Raw genomic sequence first — 18,651 nt, forward strand, 5'->3', positions numbered from 1 at the left:
GTCCAGAGGTTGTAAAGACATTTTAGTAATGGGATGAGTGAAGTTGGTTCAACAGCCTGATGGTTGACAGGTAGTAGTAAAAAGGCAGCATCTATCATTGAGGAAACCCATCACCTGGGTCATGGACTCTTCATGCCACTACCATCATGCAGGAAATACAGAAGACTTAAATTCCACCAAGTTCAGGAACTGCTCATTTCCTTCAACTATCAGATTCTCGAACCGACCAGCACAACCCTAACCTTAGCTCAGCAATGCAACATTACTGACCATCTTGTGAATGACTATTGGACTTGGTTATGTTTTGTTTTGCTATCATGTCACCTTCCCCCCTTCACTGTCCTTTCTCCTCTTTACCGTCCCTTCTCCTTTCCTACTCTTTCCTTTTCGTTGTCTCTTCCCCTTTCACTGTCCTTTCCCCTCTTCACCATCTTTCCCTCTTCGCTGTCCCTCTCCTCTTTGTCATCCTTTCCCTTCTTCACCGCACCCCCCCTTCACCATCATACATAATTTCTATGCAATTTACATTCTATGTAATGTCTGTACCTTTGTGCCTGTGATGCTGTTTCATTGTATGTGTACCTCAGCACAATGGCTTTACATAGTACCTTGTACTTGTTGTAGATACGCTCTTGCTTCTCTGGGTCGTCAGGGTACAGCTCTGTGTCTTTGCGAGCAAGTCTCAGCAGCATCGCACGCTTCAGGTCCATTCCCAGCTTGGAATTCAAGTTGACTTTTGACGTCTAAAGAACAATTTACAAGGAAATAAATGGCAGCTTTGTTATGAAATGTAGAAAATACTCCAGGACCTACCCTGCACAGCCAGTACTGGCTCTGGGCCCATACTCAAAGGAGTTCAGAAGAATAAACAGAGTTCTCATTGAAACCTATCAAATATTGAAAGGTCTGGATAGAGTGGACATGGAGAGAATGTTTCCTATAGTGGGGGAATCTAGGACCAGAGCACACAGCCTCAGAATAGAAGGATGTCCCTCTAGAACAGAGATAAGGAGGGATTTCGTTAGCTAGAGCGGGGGTGGCCAACCTTTTACATTACATGCGTCAATTTGTTCACACACGAGTTCAGATGCGCCGTACAACTCTTGTACCCCCATTCAATTCTTGTAAAAATATGTTAATATAGACATACAGTGGCATGCAAAAGTTTGGGCACCCCTAGTCAAAATTTCTGTTACTGTGAATAGTTAAGTGAGTAGAAGATGAACTGATCTTCAAAAGTCATAAAGTTAAAGATGAAACATTCTTTTCAACATTTTAAGCAAGATTAGTGTATTATTTTTATTTTGTACAATTTTAGAGTGAAAAAAAGGAAAGGAGCACCATGCAAAAGTTTGGGCACCCCAAGAGATTTGAGCTCTCAGATAACTTTTACCAAGGTCTCAGACCTTAATTAGCTTGTCAGGGCTATGGCTTGTTCACAGTCAACGTTAGGAAAGGCCAGGTGATGCAAATTTCAAAGCTTTATAAAGCTCAAACCTTGTTCCAACAATCAGCAGCCATAGGCTCCTCTAAGCAGCTGCCTAGCACTCTGAAAATTAAAATAAATGATGTCCACAAAGCAGGACAAGGGTATAAAAAGATAGCAAAGCATTTTCAGGTAGCCGTTTCCTCAGTTTGTAATGTAATTAAGAAATGGCAGTTAACAGGAACGGTGGAGGTCAAGTTGAGGTCTGGCAGAGCAAGAAAACTTTCCGAGAGAACTGCTCGCAGGATTGCTAGAAAGGCAAATCAAAGCCCCCACTTGGCTGCAAAAGACCTTCAGGAAGATTTAGCAGACTCTGGAGTGGTGATGCACTGTTCTACTGTGCAGTGACACCTGCACAAATATGACCTCATGGAAGAGTCATCAGAAGAAAACCTTTCCTGTGTCCTCACCACAAAATACAGTGTCAGAAGTTTGCAAAGGAACATCTATACAAGCCTAATGGATTTTGGAAACAAGTCCTGTGGACTGATGAAGTTAAAATAGAACTTTTGGCCGCAATGGGTAAAGGTATGTTTGGAGAGAAAAGGGTGCAGTATTTCATGAAAAGAACACCTCTCCAACTGTTAAGCACGGGGGTGGATTGATCATGCTTTGGGCTTTTGTTGCAGTCAGTGGCACGGGGAACATTTCACTGGTAGAAGGAAGAATGAATTCAATTAAATACCAGCAAATTCTGGAAGCAAACATCACACCGTCTGTAAAAAAGCTGGAGATGAAAAGAGGATAGCTTCTACATCAGAATAATGATCCTAAACACACCTCAAAATCCACAATGGACTACCTCAAGAGGCGCAAGCTGAAGATTTTGCCATGGCCCTCACAGTCCCCCAACCTGAATATCGTCGAAAATCTGTGGCTAGACCTCAAAAGAGCAGTGCACGCAAGATGGCCCAAGAATCTCACAGAACTAGAAGCCTTTTGCAAGGAAGATTGGGCGAAAATCCCTCAAACAAGAATTGAAAGACTCTTAGCTGGCTACAGAAAGTGTTTACAAGCTGTGATACTTGCCAAAGGGGGTGTTACTAAGTACTGACTATGCAGGGTGCCCAAACTTTTGCTTCCGGCCCTTTTCCTTTTTTGTTATTTTGAAGCTGTAGAAGATGGAAATAAAAAAAGTAATCTTGCTTAAAATATTAAAGAAATGTGTCATCTTTAACTTTATGCCTTTTGGAAATCAGGTCATCTTTTATTCACTTAGCTATTCACAGTAACAGAAATTTTGACCGGGGTGTCCAAATATAAGAACAAGATAAACATTACCTACCTTAATGAGACTTTTAACAAATATATTTTGTCTTCTTTTGATTTCTTCGTTTTTCTTAATCACATATTCTTTCCATAACACAGACTCAAGCACTAGCTTCAGTTTTCCTTCTATTTCAGTCTGATGTTGTGTTTTATAGTGTCCATTAAGATCATGTCCTCTATTATGTGAGAAAGTGTCTTCACAAAGAATGCACAACGGTTTTCCTGACGGACCCGCTATAAATAAGAACTCATTTTCCCACTGTTCATTGCACCAACACATGCACCACAGGTTGGCCATCCCTGAGCTAGTGAATCTATGGAAATCATTGCCCCAGATGGCTGTGGAGGCCAAGCCTTTGGTTTAAAGCGGAGGTTGATAGGTTCTTGATTAGTCTAGGTGTAAAACGTTATGGGGGGAGAGGCAAAAGAATGGGGTTAAGATAGATGATAAATCAGCCACGATGGAATAGCGGAGAAGAAACAATGGGCTGAATGCCCTAATTCTGCTTCCATGTCTTATAGTTTAAACCAAGGGTTCCCAACCTTTTTTATGCCATGGACCAATACCATTAAGCGAGGGAACTGGAAGTCCCTACAAAGGACTGTGAGAACGGCTGAGAGGATCATAAGGGTTTCCATTAGGAACATTCATTAGGAGCAGCTGCATACACAGGGACCTCAGTATTATTAAGGATTGCTTCAGTATGCACTACAGAAAAGGATCTTAGCGATTGTAGGAGTAACTTGCAGCAGACTGAAAAGCTTGAGTATGTAGATATAGGCTACCCCCGCTGTCTGAAGGTAGAGCGCTCCTATGAAACCATTTGTAAGCCAAAATGTCATAAAGCAAGGAAGCAATTACCATTAATTTATATGGGAAAAATTTCTGAGCATTCCCAAACCCAAAAAATAATCTTCCAAATCAAACCAAATAACACATAAAACCTAAAATAACACGAACATACAGTAAAAGCAGGAATGATATGATAAATATACAGCCTATATAAAATAGAAATATTGTATGCACGGTGTAGTTTCACTTATCAAAATCAGGAAGACAGCGAGCCAAAATCGATGTGGAGAAAAAAAAAATCGGCATGTACGCACCTACACACATACATGCATGCGTGCACAAGTGCCTGCACAAGGCTTCACGGTCATGGTAGTCTTTCTCAGGGTAACACACATATAAAGTGGGCGTCTTTTTTTCATAAAAGCGAAAATCCTCTTTGGTTAGTGAAAATAGGTACTAATGTAGGTCTTTCGTAACAGCGAGATGTCATAAAGCGAACGTTCGAAAAACGGGGGCCACCTGTATTAAGGAAGAGGATGTGCTGGAGCCTCTGGAAAACATCAAGTTGGATAAGTCGCCAAGACCGGATGAGATGTACCCCAGGCTACTGTGGGAAGCTGGGGAGGAGATTGGTGAGCCTCTGGTGATGATCTCTGCATCATCAATGGGGACGGTAGAGTTTCTGGAGGATTGGAGGGTTGCAGATGTTGTTCTCTTATTCGAGAAAGAGAGTAGGGATAGCTCAGGAAATTATAGACCAGTGAGTCTTACTTCAGTGGTTGGTAAGTTGATGGAGAAGATCCTGAGAGGCAGGATTTATGAACATCTGGAGAGGTATAATGTGATTAGGAATAATCAGCATGATTTTGTCAAAGGCAGATTTAATTTTTTGAGGATGTGACTAAACACATTGATGAGGGTAGAGCCGTAGATGGAGTATATATGGATTTCAGCAAGGCATTTGATAAGGTACCCTATACAAGTCTTACTGAGAAAGTAAGAAGGCATGGGATCCAAGGGGACATTTCTTTGTGGATCTAGAACTGGCTTGCCCACAGAAGGCAAAGAGTGTTTGTAGACGGGTCATATTCTGCATGGAGGCCGGTGACCAGTGGTGTGTCTCAAGGATCTGTTCTGGGACCCTTACTCTTTGTGACTTTTACAAATGACCTGGATGAGGAAATGGAGGGATCGGTTAGTAAATTTGCTGATGACACAAAGGTTGGGGGTGTTGTGGATAGTGTGGAGGGCTGTCAGAGGTTACAGCGGGACACTGATAGGATGCAAAACTGGGCTGAGAAGTCAGACCCCACTTTGATTACTGTGCTCAATTCTGGTCGCCTCACCACAGGAAGGATGTGGAAACCATAGAAAGGATGCAGAGGAGATTTACAAGGACGTTGCCTGGATTGGGGTGCATGCCTTATGAGAATAGGTTGAGTGAACTCAGTCTTTTCTCGTTGGAGTGACAGAGGATGAGAGGTGACCTGACTTTGAGAGGCATTGATCGTGTGGATAGTCAGAGGCTTTTTCCCAGGGCTGAAATGGTTGCCACAAGGGGTTTAAGGTGCTTGGAAGTAGGTACAGAGGAGATGTCAAGGGTATGTTTTCTACACAGGGTAGTGAGTGTGTGGAATGGGCTGCCGGTGGCGGTGGTGGAGGCGGAAACGATAGGGTCTTTTATGAGATTCCTGGAGCTTAGAAAAATACAGGGCTATGTGTAAGCCTAGATAGTTCTAAGGTAAGGACATGTTCAGCACAGCTTTGTGGGCCGAAGGGCCTGCATTGTGCTGCAGGTTTTCTATGTTTCTATCCTACCCATCCATCCAGCATCCTCTTTGACGTTCTACCATCAAGCAGGAGACAAGAATGGCCAGGATGGGAGAGAGTTTCTTCCTCCAGGCCTGAACTCCTTGATGCATCAAATTTGAAGTGTCACTGGAAGATTTGTACTGTACCTTACAATATTTAATTTATGCACCTTATTTTGGTTATTTATGCATAATTCATTAGCAGAATTATTTGTTATGCGTACTACTATGATTTACACCCTGGTTTGAAGAAACATTGTCTCGTTTGATGGCATACATGTATATAGTTAAGTGACAATAAACTTGTCTTGACTTGTTGGGAACCTCTGGTCTACACAAAGGTACCCACCTACTACTAAGCAAACATGCACAGGATTCAACTCAAGGCCAAATGTCCTGACCTTCAGAATGTAGAAATCGAAGCCATAGCAAGCATCCACCAGGTCCAATGTTCGCATAGTCACTGGGATGTCGAAGCTCTTGTCCAGGATTTCACTGTAAAGCTTCCGCACAAAGATCTGCGGCTTCCACGTTTTCCTGAGTCGAGTGGAGAGCTGCAGAGGAGACAAGCAGACCGAGGTAGAGCAAAAGTGCATGAGAGCTGTTGTCAATCAGAGACTGGGGTTGCACACATAATCTCTCAACAACCCACCCACTCACCTCTTCCTCTCAACCTCCTCCACTTCCAGTCTCTTTAGCTAGAGATTAAATGCAGAGAGCAGGGATATGCCCAGCTGGTTAATATGATGATTCTTAACAGTGTGGCCAAACAGACGGATCCTGGGTACCACTTCTATAGATCCCTCAAAGTTGCCACACAAGTTGACAGGGTAGTTAAGGTGGTGTCTCTTGTGTTGGCTTTAATTAGACAGGAGATTGAGTTCAAGGGCCGTGAGGTAATGCTGTAGCTCAATAAAACACTGGTTATACCACACTTCTGGGCGGCAGATAAGGCTCTACCAAAGGAAGTACAAGGCACTCCTTCCATCCACTAGCCTGCGGGACACCCTTGAGCAAGGTGTAGTCCCTGCTTAGACATTCTCCCCCCCTCCACCCACGATCGGAGTCACGTCACGCCATGGCAGCAGGCAGTGGATGATCGTATGAGCAGCTGGTCCTGGTTATGTGACCACAGAAGCCGGGCAGACAACCTATGAAGAGTATTGATAATGGCTCAGGGTCGCCCATCTCGTAAAGACACTGCCCCAGAAGGCAATGACAAACAACTTCTGTAGAAAAATTTGCCAAGAACAATCATGGTCAATGACATCTGACATGGCACATAGTGGCGGTGATGATACCACACTTGGAGTATTGTGTTCAGTTATGGTCACCTCATTATAGGAAAGATGTTGTTATAAGACCTACCTTAACTTCTCCCTCAAGCAGCTCATTCCATATATGGACCACCCTCCATGTGAAAAAGGCTGCCCCTCAGGTTCCTATTATAACTCTCTCTTCTCACCTTAAACCTATGCGCTCTAGTTCTTGATTCTCCAGCCTTGGGTAAAAAACTGTCCACGTTCACATTCACTATGCCCCTTGTGAACATAGAATAGTACAGTGTAATACAGGCCCTTCAGCCCACAATGTGCTGACTTTTTAATCTACTCCAAGATCAATCTAACCCTTCCCTCCCACATAGCTCTCCATTTTCATTCATCCATGTGCCTACCTAAGAGCCTATTAAATCTGCCTCCACCATGTCAAGTCACTTTTATTGTCATTTCGACCATAACTGCTGGTACAGTACACAGTAAAAATGAGACAACGTTTTTCAGGATCATCGTGTTACATGACACAGTACAAAAATTAGACTGAACTACGTAAAAAAAACAGAGAAAGCTACACTAGACTACAGACCTACACAGGACTGCGTAAAGCGCACAAAAACAGTGCAGGCATTACAATGAATAATAAACAGGACAATAGGGCAAGGTGTCAGTCCAGGCTCTGGGTATTGAGGAGTCTGATAGCTTGGGGGAAGAAACTGTTACATAGTCTGGTCGTGAGAACCCAAATGCTTCGGTGCCTTTTCCTAGATGGCAGGAGGGAGAGGAGTTTGTATGAGTGGTGTGTGGGGTCCTTCATAATGCTGTTTGCTTTGCGGATGTAGCGTGTAGTGTAAATGTCCGTGATGGCAGGAAGAGAGACCCCAATGATCTTCTCAGCTGACCTTACTATCCGCTGCAGGGTCTTGCGATCCAAGATGGTGCAATTTCCGAACCAGGCAGTGATGCTGCTGCTCAGGATGCTCTCGATACAACCCCTGTAGAATGTGATGAGGATGGGGGGTGGGAGATGGATTTCCCTCGGCCTTCAGAAAGTAGAGACTCTGCTGGGCTTTCTTTTGCTATAGAGCTGGTGTTGAGGGACCAGGTGAGATTCTCTGCCAGGTGAACACCAAGAAATTTGGTGCTCTTAACGATCTCTACCAAGGAGCCGTCAATGGTCAGCGGGGAGTGGTCGCTCTGTGCCCTCCTGAAGTCAACAACCATCTCTTTTATTTGGTTCACATTAAGAGACAGGTTGTTGGCTCTGCACCAGTCCGTTAGCCGCTGCACCTCCTCTCTGTAAGCTGACTCGTCGTTCTTGCTGATGAGACCCACCATGGTCGTGTCATTGGTGAACTTGATGATATGGTTCGAGCTGTGTGTTGCAGCACAGTCGTGGGTCAGCAGAGTGAACAGCAGTGGACTGAGCACACAGCCCTGGGGAGCCTCCGTGCTCAGTGTGATGGTGTTGGAGATGCTGCTCCCGATCTGGACTGACTGAGGTCTCCCAGTCAGGAAGTCTAGGATCCAGTTGCAGAGGGAGGTGTTCAGGCCCAGTAGGCTCAGCTTTCCAATCAGTTTCTGAGGGATGATTGTGTTGAATGCTTAACTAAAGTCTATGAACAGCATCCGAATGTATGTGTCTTTTTTGTCCAGGTGGGTTAGAGCCAGGTGGAGGGTGGTGGCAATGGTGTCATCTGTTGAGCGGTTGGGATGGTACACAAACCGCAGGGGGTCCACCAACATCCCTGGCAGCAGGTTCCAGGCACCTACTACTCTTGTGTAAAAAAAATCTTGATGCTCCCCCCTCCCATACCTTCCTCCAAACACCTTAAAATTATGCCCTCTCGTACTCGCCATTTCCATCCTGGGAAAAAAACATTCTATCTATGTCTCTTATCTTATACACATCTAACCAGTCAAGGTGTACCACGACGTCTGGCTGCTCACCCTCCCACTTAATATTGAGGCATCAAAGATGCAAGCCCATGACTAACTCCATTGCTTCTCCCCGAGTGAGGCGTCAAACAAGGCTGCAGTTGACGAGGATGAGAGCAGAGGACATGCGGGTGCCTGTGTTTGGCTGGTCTTCCTCTCCCTCTTGCTAGCTGCAGGAATCTTGGGATCCACATTGCCAGGGTTGATCAGTGGAGCTGTGGACTCATTTTGGCAGACTTTGAGGTTAATGTCGCACATTTCTGGATTCTGGTTACCATTTTTTTTTGCTGTTTTTGATTGGTTTGATTGGGGTGATTGATGCAGACTAGGACGCTTCTGTGAAGAATAACCTTGCGGCCCACATCAGCAAGCGGCACTGAACTGAACGGAAACAACCACCACCAGACTCCTGATTTGAAGCTTGATATTCTCTGTGTTGCTCGCTCGCTTTTAACCATTTGCAAAATTTGTTCTTTTTCACGCATTCAGTGTTTGATGTTTTCCTGAACGGGTTCCATGGTGGCCAGAGGACGAATCTCAGAGTTGTATTCTGTATACATACTGTGATGATAAATGGATCTTCGTCCCTTAGCCCCAGACTCCCAGATCAATTCCTATGCTCCAGGGAATAAATTTGTCACTTGCCCAACCTCTTCCAATAACCTAGTCCCTTCATTCCTAGGAACATCCTCTTTATGGTGGCAAGTAGCGTACTGGTTAGCTGAAGTCCTGCCGATGGGTTTTGGCCTGAAAGGTCGACTGTACTTTTCCATAGATGCTGCCTGGCCTGCTGAGTTCCCTCAGCACTTTGTGTGTGTTGTACTGGTTAGCACGATGCTTTACAGCAGCCATCTGTAAGGTAAGGGGTTCGATTCCCGCCGTAGTCTGCAATGAGTTCACATCTCCCTGTGAACGGATTCTCTGTTTTCCTCCCATGTTCCAAAGATGTTAGGGTTAGTGAGTTGGGAGAACACAAACTTGGCACTGGAAGCATGGCGACATTTGTGAGCTGCACAGCAAAATCCTCGCTGATTTAATTTTGATACAAAACAACACACTTCACTGTATGCTTCGATGTACGTGTAACAAATTAAGCTAATTTTAAATTTTTCTCTGCTTATTGGTGTCTTTCCTATAGCAGAGTGATCAAAACTCAACCCAATACTCCAGTCATTGGACAAAATTTTGAGATGGGGAGGTGACACAATAGACTATCAGTTAGCACAACACTTTACAGTACCAGCAATCTGGGTTCAATTCCCACTGTGCTTGTAAGGAGTTTGTATGTTCTCCCAGCCCATGTGGGTTTCCTCCCACAGCCCAAAGACATACTGGTTGGTTAGTTAATCGGTCATTGTAATTTGTCCTGTGATTAGGCTAGGGTTAAGTCTGGGATTGCTAGATGGTGGGAAAGGAAAGGAAGGAAGGAGAAAGGAAGGGGTGGTTAGATGGATAGATATTCAACTTGGCTGAGCAAAGACCTTCATAATGGGGGGAAAGAGAGGAGGATATGCTTAGGACTGGCCACTGCCCCGGTGCTAAAAGTGGAGCAGTACACAAGACCAAAACTGAAGAGGAACAGTGCGGTAACATTGCAGATGTAAAGAAAGGAACGAAGCCACAGAGCATTTTGAACACAAGGATAAAGATTATAAATACAAACAGAAAATCTTGGCAATAATCAATAGATTGGGCGGCATCTGCAGGAAGGAAGAGATAACTGTTACAGGTCAGTGACCCTTCAACTGAGCAGAGAGCCGAAACATTAACTGCGTTAATGTTAACTGGGGTGGCACAGTAGGGCAGCAGTTAGTGTAATGCTTGACAATGCCAGAGATCACAATTGGTGTTCATTTCCTGCCCATGTCTGTACGTTCTCCCTGTGACTATGTGCATTTCCTACCACACACACTCCACTTAACGAGGGCAGGCTATGTTGGCACCAGAAGCACGGCCATACTTGTGATCTGCTCCCAGCACATCCTTGGATTACAGTGGATGCATTTCACTGTATGTTTCGAGGTACATGTGACAAATAAAGCTAATCGTTCTCTCTGGAGGGTGGTGTCATTGCCTGGGGTGGTGGTTGAGGCAGATACATTCATCGTAATCTTTATGTGCCGTGTCATATGACATGGGCAATCATGGTCTTGACCATGATCGTTCTTGGCAACTTTTTCTACAGAAGTGGTTTGCCACTACTACCTCCTGGACAGTGCCTTTACAAGATGGGCAACACCTATTATCAGCTCTCTTCAGAGACTGTCCCCCTGGAGTCAGTGGTCGCATAACCAGAACTTGTGTTACGCTGCTCATATAACCATCCATCATCTGCTCCCATGGCTACACATCACCCTGATCCGATGGGGGGTGGGGGGGGTGGTCTAAGCCGGTGCTACACCTTGCCCAAGGGTGACCCTAGCGGAGGGAAGGAGCACTTTACACCTCCTTTGGTAGAGACGCATTTCCACCCTGCCCCCAGCTGATATATTAGGGAATTTTTAAAAGATGTTTAGATTGCCACATCAATGTGAAGGAAATGAAGAGATATGGACATTGTGTAGGCAGAAGGGATTAATTTAATTGGCCATTTGATTACTAATTTAATTGGTTTGGCACAACATTGTGGGCCGATGGGCTTGTTCCAGTGCTATACCCTTTTATTTTAATGTCAACTTTCCATTAATTATGAAATTGCTCACTCTCCCCACTTCTGATCCTTCTATGAGGATTGGTTTGTGTTCCCTTGTCTTACTCTTCCTGAATTCCACAATCAGCTCTTCAGTCTTAGTGCCATTGAGTGCAAGGTTGTTGCAGCGATATACTAGTTGGTATATCTCATTCCTGTACGCCCTCCCATCTCCTTCTGAGATTCTACCAACAATGGTTGTATCATCAGCAAGTTTATAGATGGCATTTGAGCTATGCCTAGCCACACAGTCAGGGGTATAGAGGGAGTAGATCAGTGGGCTAAGCACTGAGGTGCACCAGTGTTGATCATCAGCGAGGAGGAGATAATATCACCAAGCTCAACATTGTTGTCTTCCAGTTATGTCCATATCCCTCCAGTTGCAGAGGGAGGTACAGAGGCCCAGGTTCTGTAGCTTATCGATCAGGACTGTGGGAATTGCGGTGTTAAATGCTAAGCTAGGGTCAACTAATAGCATCCTGACATAGGTGTTTGTATTGTCCAGGTGATGTAAGGTGCTGACTGGCCTGCTGGATGCCTCCATCATTTTGTGTGTGTTGCAGAGTTACATTGCTGTTAGTTTGGATTCACAGTAACAGCTAGCTCATTATGAGCCTACAGTGAGAGGGTTACATTTGCTTTTGGTCCAAACTAGAGAACATTTTTGAGTCAGTAAGCAGAAAATTAAAATTTCTTAAGATTTTGGTGCCCATACCTTGTCATTGTTGGCATATCTGAACCCTTGTATGTAGCCCTCTCCTCCCCACAATCCACGCTGTGACTCTGGGGGGAAGTAGATGGGAATTGGGACATCTTGTACTCGCTCTTCTTTCCCAGTGCGTGGGTCACGCTTGAATTTCACCCCATGGGGCTTAAAGTGGACAGGCGTGGGTTCCTGTTTCTCAGTGAGAGAGCGGAGATAGTGAGCAGGCAGCCGTGACTGGATTCCCTCCTTAAAACGCAGAGCAGCCCAGATCTTGGGTGGGTACTTGTGCAGTGGCATCTCTCAGCATTCCTAAGGTGGAAGCAGAAAGCAGTCAGAATTAAAGTACAGAAATGTTATTATTGAAGTACATCTTTGTCACCACATACTATCCAGAGAATCATTTTCTTGCGGTCATTTACAGGAACATAAAGAAACACAACTTTGGTTCCTTAAGGTTGCTACAACCGGGGGTGGTAATGGAGACAAGCTCCTACTCCTCCCAAACAGCCTCTGACAACCAGCTCCAGCTCCCGGCCTTCACATGTGGCTTCGCTACTAATCCTGGCAGAGCAATTTCTACTGACAGAAGAAGGGGCAAAGGTGGGTTACTGGTTCCTTAAAACCAGTCACCAGGCTGGTGGGGCTCATCAGCCATGTTGGCTTTCATCTAGAAGGAAAGCTCTGATCTCCAACCTCCGCTACCTTGTGGCTACACTCACTCACGGGGGAAGGCTTCTGGAATAAACCCCAATGGAAAAAATCTGGAACTGGAGTCCCTAAGGCTTACATTGAGTTCAATGCTGATTGGTAACTCCTGCGAGGCTGATGGTGCCAAAATATATCGGCCTCTGCCATTCTTTTGGGTTCATCAGATGCATGGAGAGGGGGAGCTTGCTACATAGGCAACGATTTACTCTTGCGTATCTAGAGAACTAGGACATGACTTCCATGGTCAACCCTAAACAACGGAGGCCTCAGACAATAGAATTTATGAAAAACTACACATTTACAAAGATTAACAAACCACTAATGTGAAAAAGAATACAAATAAAAAAATAAGTAATGCTGAGAATGAATTGTCGAGTCCTTAAAAGTGAGTCTGTAGGTTATGGAGTCAGGCCAGAGTTGAGGTGAGTGAAGTTATCAATGTTGGCCTGATATTGTAGGGTAATAACTGTTCCTAAACCTGGTAATATGGACCTAAGCTGCCTGTAGCTCCTGCCTGATGGTAATAGTGAGAAGAGACTGAGGCCTGGATGGTGAGGGCCCTTGATGACAGATGCTGCTTTCTTTTGGCAGCGCTCTTTGTAAATGTGCTCAATGGTGGGAAGGGCTTTTCCTGTGATGGACTGAGCCCTATCCACCGCTTTCTGTAGACTTCTCCATTCCTGCCATTGGTGTTTCCGTACCAGGCCGTGATGCAACCAGTCAGGATAACTCTCCACTCTGCATCTGTACCTTTTAGATGACATGCCAAATCTGTGCAAACTTCTCAGAAAGTAGAGACATTGTTATGCCTTCTTTGTGATTGCATTTGTAACGCTCTGTAAGGTTTCACTGCTAATGTAATGGCCTCTCTGTAATGTCTCACTGCTAAGGTAATGGTTTCTCTGTAGCAGCAATGTTTGGGTTATGACTAGAGATAACGGGGTCTTTCGAATGTATGTTAGCCAATGCGAGGCATGTTGTTCTTTCTTGTGGTCTGGGAGCAGGGATTTTGCAGCCTTTTGTCGAAGAGAGATGAAGAGAGTTGGTAGACCGTCAGACAGAGTGGACTAGCAGCGAGGGTCCAAAGGTTGGCAACACTCAGAGGTCGATGGGAAACGACTGGACGAAATTGTGAGCTCCAATGTGCACCTTAGACTGTCTGATTAAATGGGCCCTTTTTCTTTTTATTTTCTTTACTAACCCTATAGTCAGATTAAGATTTATGAAGTTCATTCGAGGAATTGCATACGGCATACTGTCTGATATTTTGCGGTTCGGATTTGTAACCAGGCAGCACATCACACAGCATCCACACGAACGAGATTTCTCAGTTTGGCTGGGCCAGAGGCCATCTTCCACTAGACAAACACATGCTGGCCAAACCTGAGGGTTACACACTTAAACGCTGGTTCCAAAACAGATCCTCTGATGTGATAACACCGAGGAATTTAAAGTTACTAACACACTCCACCCCTGATGAGGACTGGCTCATGGACCTCCAGTTTCCACATCCTGCAGTCAATAATCCGGTCTTTGGTTTTGCTGACATTGAGTGAAAGGTTGTTGTTATGGCACCATTCAGACAGATTTTCAATCTCCCTCCGATATGCCGATTTGTCACTGGGGCTTGGTACAGCACCTGCTCTGCTTGTGACCGCAAAAAACTGTAGAGAGTTTTGGACGCAGCTCAGCACATCACAGGAACCAGTCTGCCTTTCCACGGACTTTGTCCAGATCAGTCATTTGATTAAAAGTAATCAAAGACCCCATCCACCCAGATATTCTCTCTCCTCTCCATCTGGCAGAAGATGCAAAAATGTACCACCAGGCTCAAGGAAGCCTCTATCCCACTGTTATCAGACTCTTGAATAGACCCCTAGAATGTTCAGATGCACTCTTGTCCTCACTGTGATCTTGCATTAGTACTGCACATTTTCTGTCGGTGTTACACTTTATTCTACATGTTATCTTGCTCAATGCACCCTATAATAATCTGATCTGCATGAACAGTATGCAAGACGAGCTTGTCACTATCTCCGTACATGTGACAATAATAAACCAATACTTCACTGACGATATTACGTCACTGCTTGAGCAGGGGTTCCCAACACGGACCCCTCGGTAAAAAGTGGGTAAGATTACGTGACATAAAAAAGGTTGGGAAGCCCTGACTTAAAGGGAATTCCCAACTGTGGGCCAGTCCAAATTGCCAACTAACCTGTGAGACAGATACTAAATCACACTGCGGGAGCCAGTCTCCCCTCCTTAGACTGTCTACACTTCTCACCGCCTCAGGAAAGCAGCCAGCATAATCACAGACCCCACCCATCCCAGATTCTACCCCCCCCCCCCCCCACCCGGATATAATGCATAGAAACAGGCCTTTCGGCCCACCTAGTCCATGTTGAACCATTTAAACTGCCTAGTCCCATCACCCTGCAGCCGGACCATAGCTCTCCATAACCTTCCGTCCATTTTCCTATCCAAGCACCTCTGAAACATTAAAATCGAGCTCGCATGCACCACTTGTGCTGGCAGCTCGTTCCCCACTCACCCTCTGGGCGAAATAGTTACCCTCATGTTCCCCGTAAACTTTTCACCTTTCATCTTGCACCTTTTTGCTTGCTTGCTCTACATTTTATTCGACATTCTGTAACTGTTTGATCTTGGACTACCTCAACGCGCAGTATAATAATCCGGTCTATATCAAGTTACCAGCTTTTCGCTGTATCTCGGTACGCGTGACACTAATAAACAAAATCGAGGAGAGGGAAATACGGAGACTACCGGAAACAGCTCTTTCCTTTTCCCTCCCCTGCAAACCATTCATTCCCTCACGGATCGACACTTACGCCGAACCCCAGGCTTCACTCTGTCCACAAGGCCTCCGGCTGGGGACCCGCTTCTGATGGGCCAATCACCGCAGCCGACAACCGCAAGCTTCTGCTATCTGATTGGGCAGCTTTCCAGACTGTCATTCAGCCCCGCCCTCCATTTAGAAACTGTCTCATAATTACCCACCAGCCGCGGCTTAAGGGAAAGTCACTAAATCACCAGAGGCAAACAGCGCAAAAAAATCTAACCAATTAATGAGCAACATATTTTGCTCAAATTATAATTGCGTGAATTATTATTTAGAACTAATTTTATCTGGAGGGATAAAGAGAGTGGTGGAATGCTTGTGCTTTCTGCATGGAACATTAACGCATATTCCTACAATTCTTATCCCTATTGTTCAGAATCAGGTTTAATATCACCTGCATATGCTGTGAAATTTGTTGTCTTTATGCCAGGAGTATATTGCAATATATAATAATAGAAAAGTGTTAATTAGAGTAAGTATATATATCTGAAAAGTTTAAATAAAATAAGTAGCACAAAAATAGAAAGAAAAAAACTAGTGAAGTGGTGAGTCCCTTCGCATCTCAGATTTTTGGATTTTCTTCCCGCTTAGAAAATAATCTGCACAGTTATTTCCACTACCAAAGTGCATGACCATGCATTTTCCAACATTTGGCACTTTCTTGCCCATTCCCCTAATCCTGCAGCATACCTGGTTCCTCAGCACTACCTGCCCCTCCACCAATCTTCGTATCATCTACAAACTTGGCAACAAGTCCATTTATTCCATCATCTAAATCCCTGATATACAACATTTTAAAAAAAGCAGTTCCACCTGCTCACCCCTGCTGAGTCGGTGGCAGCCAACCAGAAAAGGATCCTTTTATTCCCACTCTCTGCCTTCTACCAATCAGCCAATCATGTTAGTAACTTTCCTGTAATACCATGGGCTCTTAACTTGATAAGCAGCCTCATGTGTGGCACCTTGTCAAAGGCCTTCTGAAAGTCCAAATATACAACATCCACTGCATCCCCTTTATCTATCCTGCTTGTAATCTCCTCAAAGAATTCCCTTTAAGACACCATGCTGATTTTGTCCTGTCTTTGACTCCAACATCTTCCCAACCACTGAGGTCAGGCTAACCGGTCTATAATATCCTTTCTCCTGCCTTCCTCCTTTCTTAAAGAGTGGAGTGACGTTTGTAATTTTCCAGTCCTCTGGTATCATGCCAGTGCCCAATGATTTTTGAAAGATCATTTCTAATGCCGCCACAATCTCTAACGCTACCTCTTTCAGAACCAAAGGGTGCAGTTCATCTGGTTCAGGTGACTGATGTACCTTTAGGTCTTTCAGCTTTTTGAGCACCTTCTCCCTTGTAACAGTAACTGCACCCACTTCTCTTCCTTCACACACTCCAACATCTGGCACACTGCTAGTGTCAGTGTTGTAGACTGATGCAAGATAGTCATTTAATTCATCTGCCATCTCCTTGTCCCTCGTTATTATTTCTCCAGCCTCATTTTCTAGCGGTCCTGTATCCACTCTTATCTCTCTTTTATTTTTTACATACTTGAAAAAGCTTTTTCTATCCACCTTGATATTGTTTGCTAGCTTGATTTCATATTTCATCTTTTCCTTTCTAATGATTCTTTTAGTCGCTCTCTGTAGGTTATTGATAACTTCCCAATCCTCTAACTTCCCACTAATTTTTGCATTGTTGAATGCCCTCTCTTGTTTTTCCAGTAACTTTGACTTCCATTGTCAACCACAGTTGTACTATTGGATTTTGCCATTTAAATATTTCTTTGCTTTGGGAGAAATCAATCTTGCACCTTCCTCATTTTTCCCAGAAACTCTCACCATTGCTCTCTGCCAGCATCTCCTTCCAATGTACTTTGCCAACTCCTCTCTCATACCACTGTAACTCCCTTTACTCCACAGAAACACTGCTGTGTCAGACTTTACTTTCTCCCTATCAAATTTCAAGTTGAACTCAATCATATTCTGATCACTGTCTCCTAAGGGTTCCTTTGCCTTAAGCTCCCCAGTCAGCTCTGGTTCATCACATAACACCCAATCCAGTATAGCTGCTTCCCTTGTAGGCTCAATGACGAACTGCTCTAAAAAGCCATCTCATAGGCATTCAACAAACTCACTCTCCTGAGATTCATTACCAACCTGATTTTTCCAATCGACCTGCATGTTAAAATCTCCCATGACTATTATAACATTGTCCTTTTGACACACCTTTTCTATTTCCATTGTAATCTGTGGTCCACCTCCCAGCCACTGTTTGGAGGCCTGAATATAACTGCCATCAGGGTCCTTTTACCCTTGCAGTTTCTTAAATCAACCTACAAGGATTCAACATCTTCCGATCCTATGTCACATCTTTCTACTGATTTGATGCCATTCTTCACCAGCAGAGCCATCCCCCCCACCTACCTTCCTATCCCTCCGATACAATGTGTAACCCTGGACATTCAGCTCCCAACTACAACCATCCTTCAGCCATGATTCAGTGATGGTCACAACATCATACCGGATCATCTGTAATAGTGCAACAAGACCATCCACCTTATTTCTTATACTCCGTGCATTGGGATATAACACTTCGCGTACTGTATTTGCTATCCTTTTTGATTTTGCATCCCTAATGCACTGAGACTCTTCTTGCTGGCTGCAATTATGCCCCATTATCTACTTGCCCTTCCTGACAGTCTGACTGCACACTATCTTTACTTTTTTTAACCATCTATCCTATCCTGAGTCCCTTTACTCCGGTTCTCACCACACCTACCAAATTAGTTTAAACCCTCCCCATCAAATCTGCCCGCGAGAATATTGGTCCCCCTCGGGTTCAGGTGCAACCTGTCCTTTTGTACAGTTCATACCTCCCTCAGAAGAGATCCCAATGAGCCAAGAACCTGAAGCCCTGCCCCCTGCACCAGCTTCTCAGCACACATCAATCTACCAAATCATCTCTGTTTCTACCCTCACTAGCATGTGACATAGGTAGCAATCTAGAAATTACTACCCAGGAGGTCTTGCTTTTCAGCTTTCTGCCTAGCTCTCTAAACTCTCTTTTCAGGACCTCTTTGCTTTTCCTTCCTATGTCATTGGTACCAATACGTG

General features: G+C 44.6%; 1 protein-coding gene across 3 annotated transcripts in view; it reads right to left on the reverse strand.

Annotated features, from left to right (window-relative positions):
* The window catches only part of mrpl28 (mitochondrial ribosomal protein L28), a 31,415-nt gene extending 15,777 nt beyond the window's left edge, over positions 1–15,638 (reverse strand). Inside the window, exons 1-4 of one of the 3 annotated variants that reach the window (XM_073063895.1) lie at positions 15,527–15,638; positions 11,976–12,275; positions 5,761–5,913; positions 609–743 (exon numbers count right to left, since the gene is read on the reverse strand). In XM_073063895.1, coding sequence (XP_072919996.1) covers positions 609–743; positions 5,761–5,913; positions 11,976–12,263 — 576 coding nt within the window. In that variant the 5' untranslated portion in view covers positions 12,264–12,275; positions 15,527–15,638. Of the gene's footprint in view, positions 1–608; positions 744–5,760; positions 5,914–11,975; positions 12,276–15,389; positions 15,409–15,461 lie in introns of those variants that run through there. The other 2 variants (XM_073063896.1, XM_073063897.1) reach the window with 2 other exon arrangements.
* Positions 15,639–18,651: the final 3,013 nt, after the last annotated feature.

Source organism: Hemitrygon akajei, chromosome 12 (genome assembly GCF_048418815.1).
Source record: "Hemitrygon akajei chromosome 12, sHemAka1.3, whole genome shotgun sequence".
In the NCBI taxonomy this organism is placed as follows: domain Eukaryota; kingdom Metazoa; phylum Chordata; class Chondrichthyes; order Myliobatiformes; family Dasyatidae; genus Hemitrygon; species Hemitrygon akajei.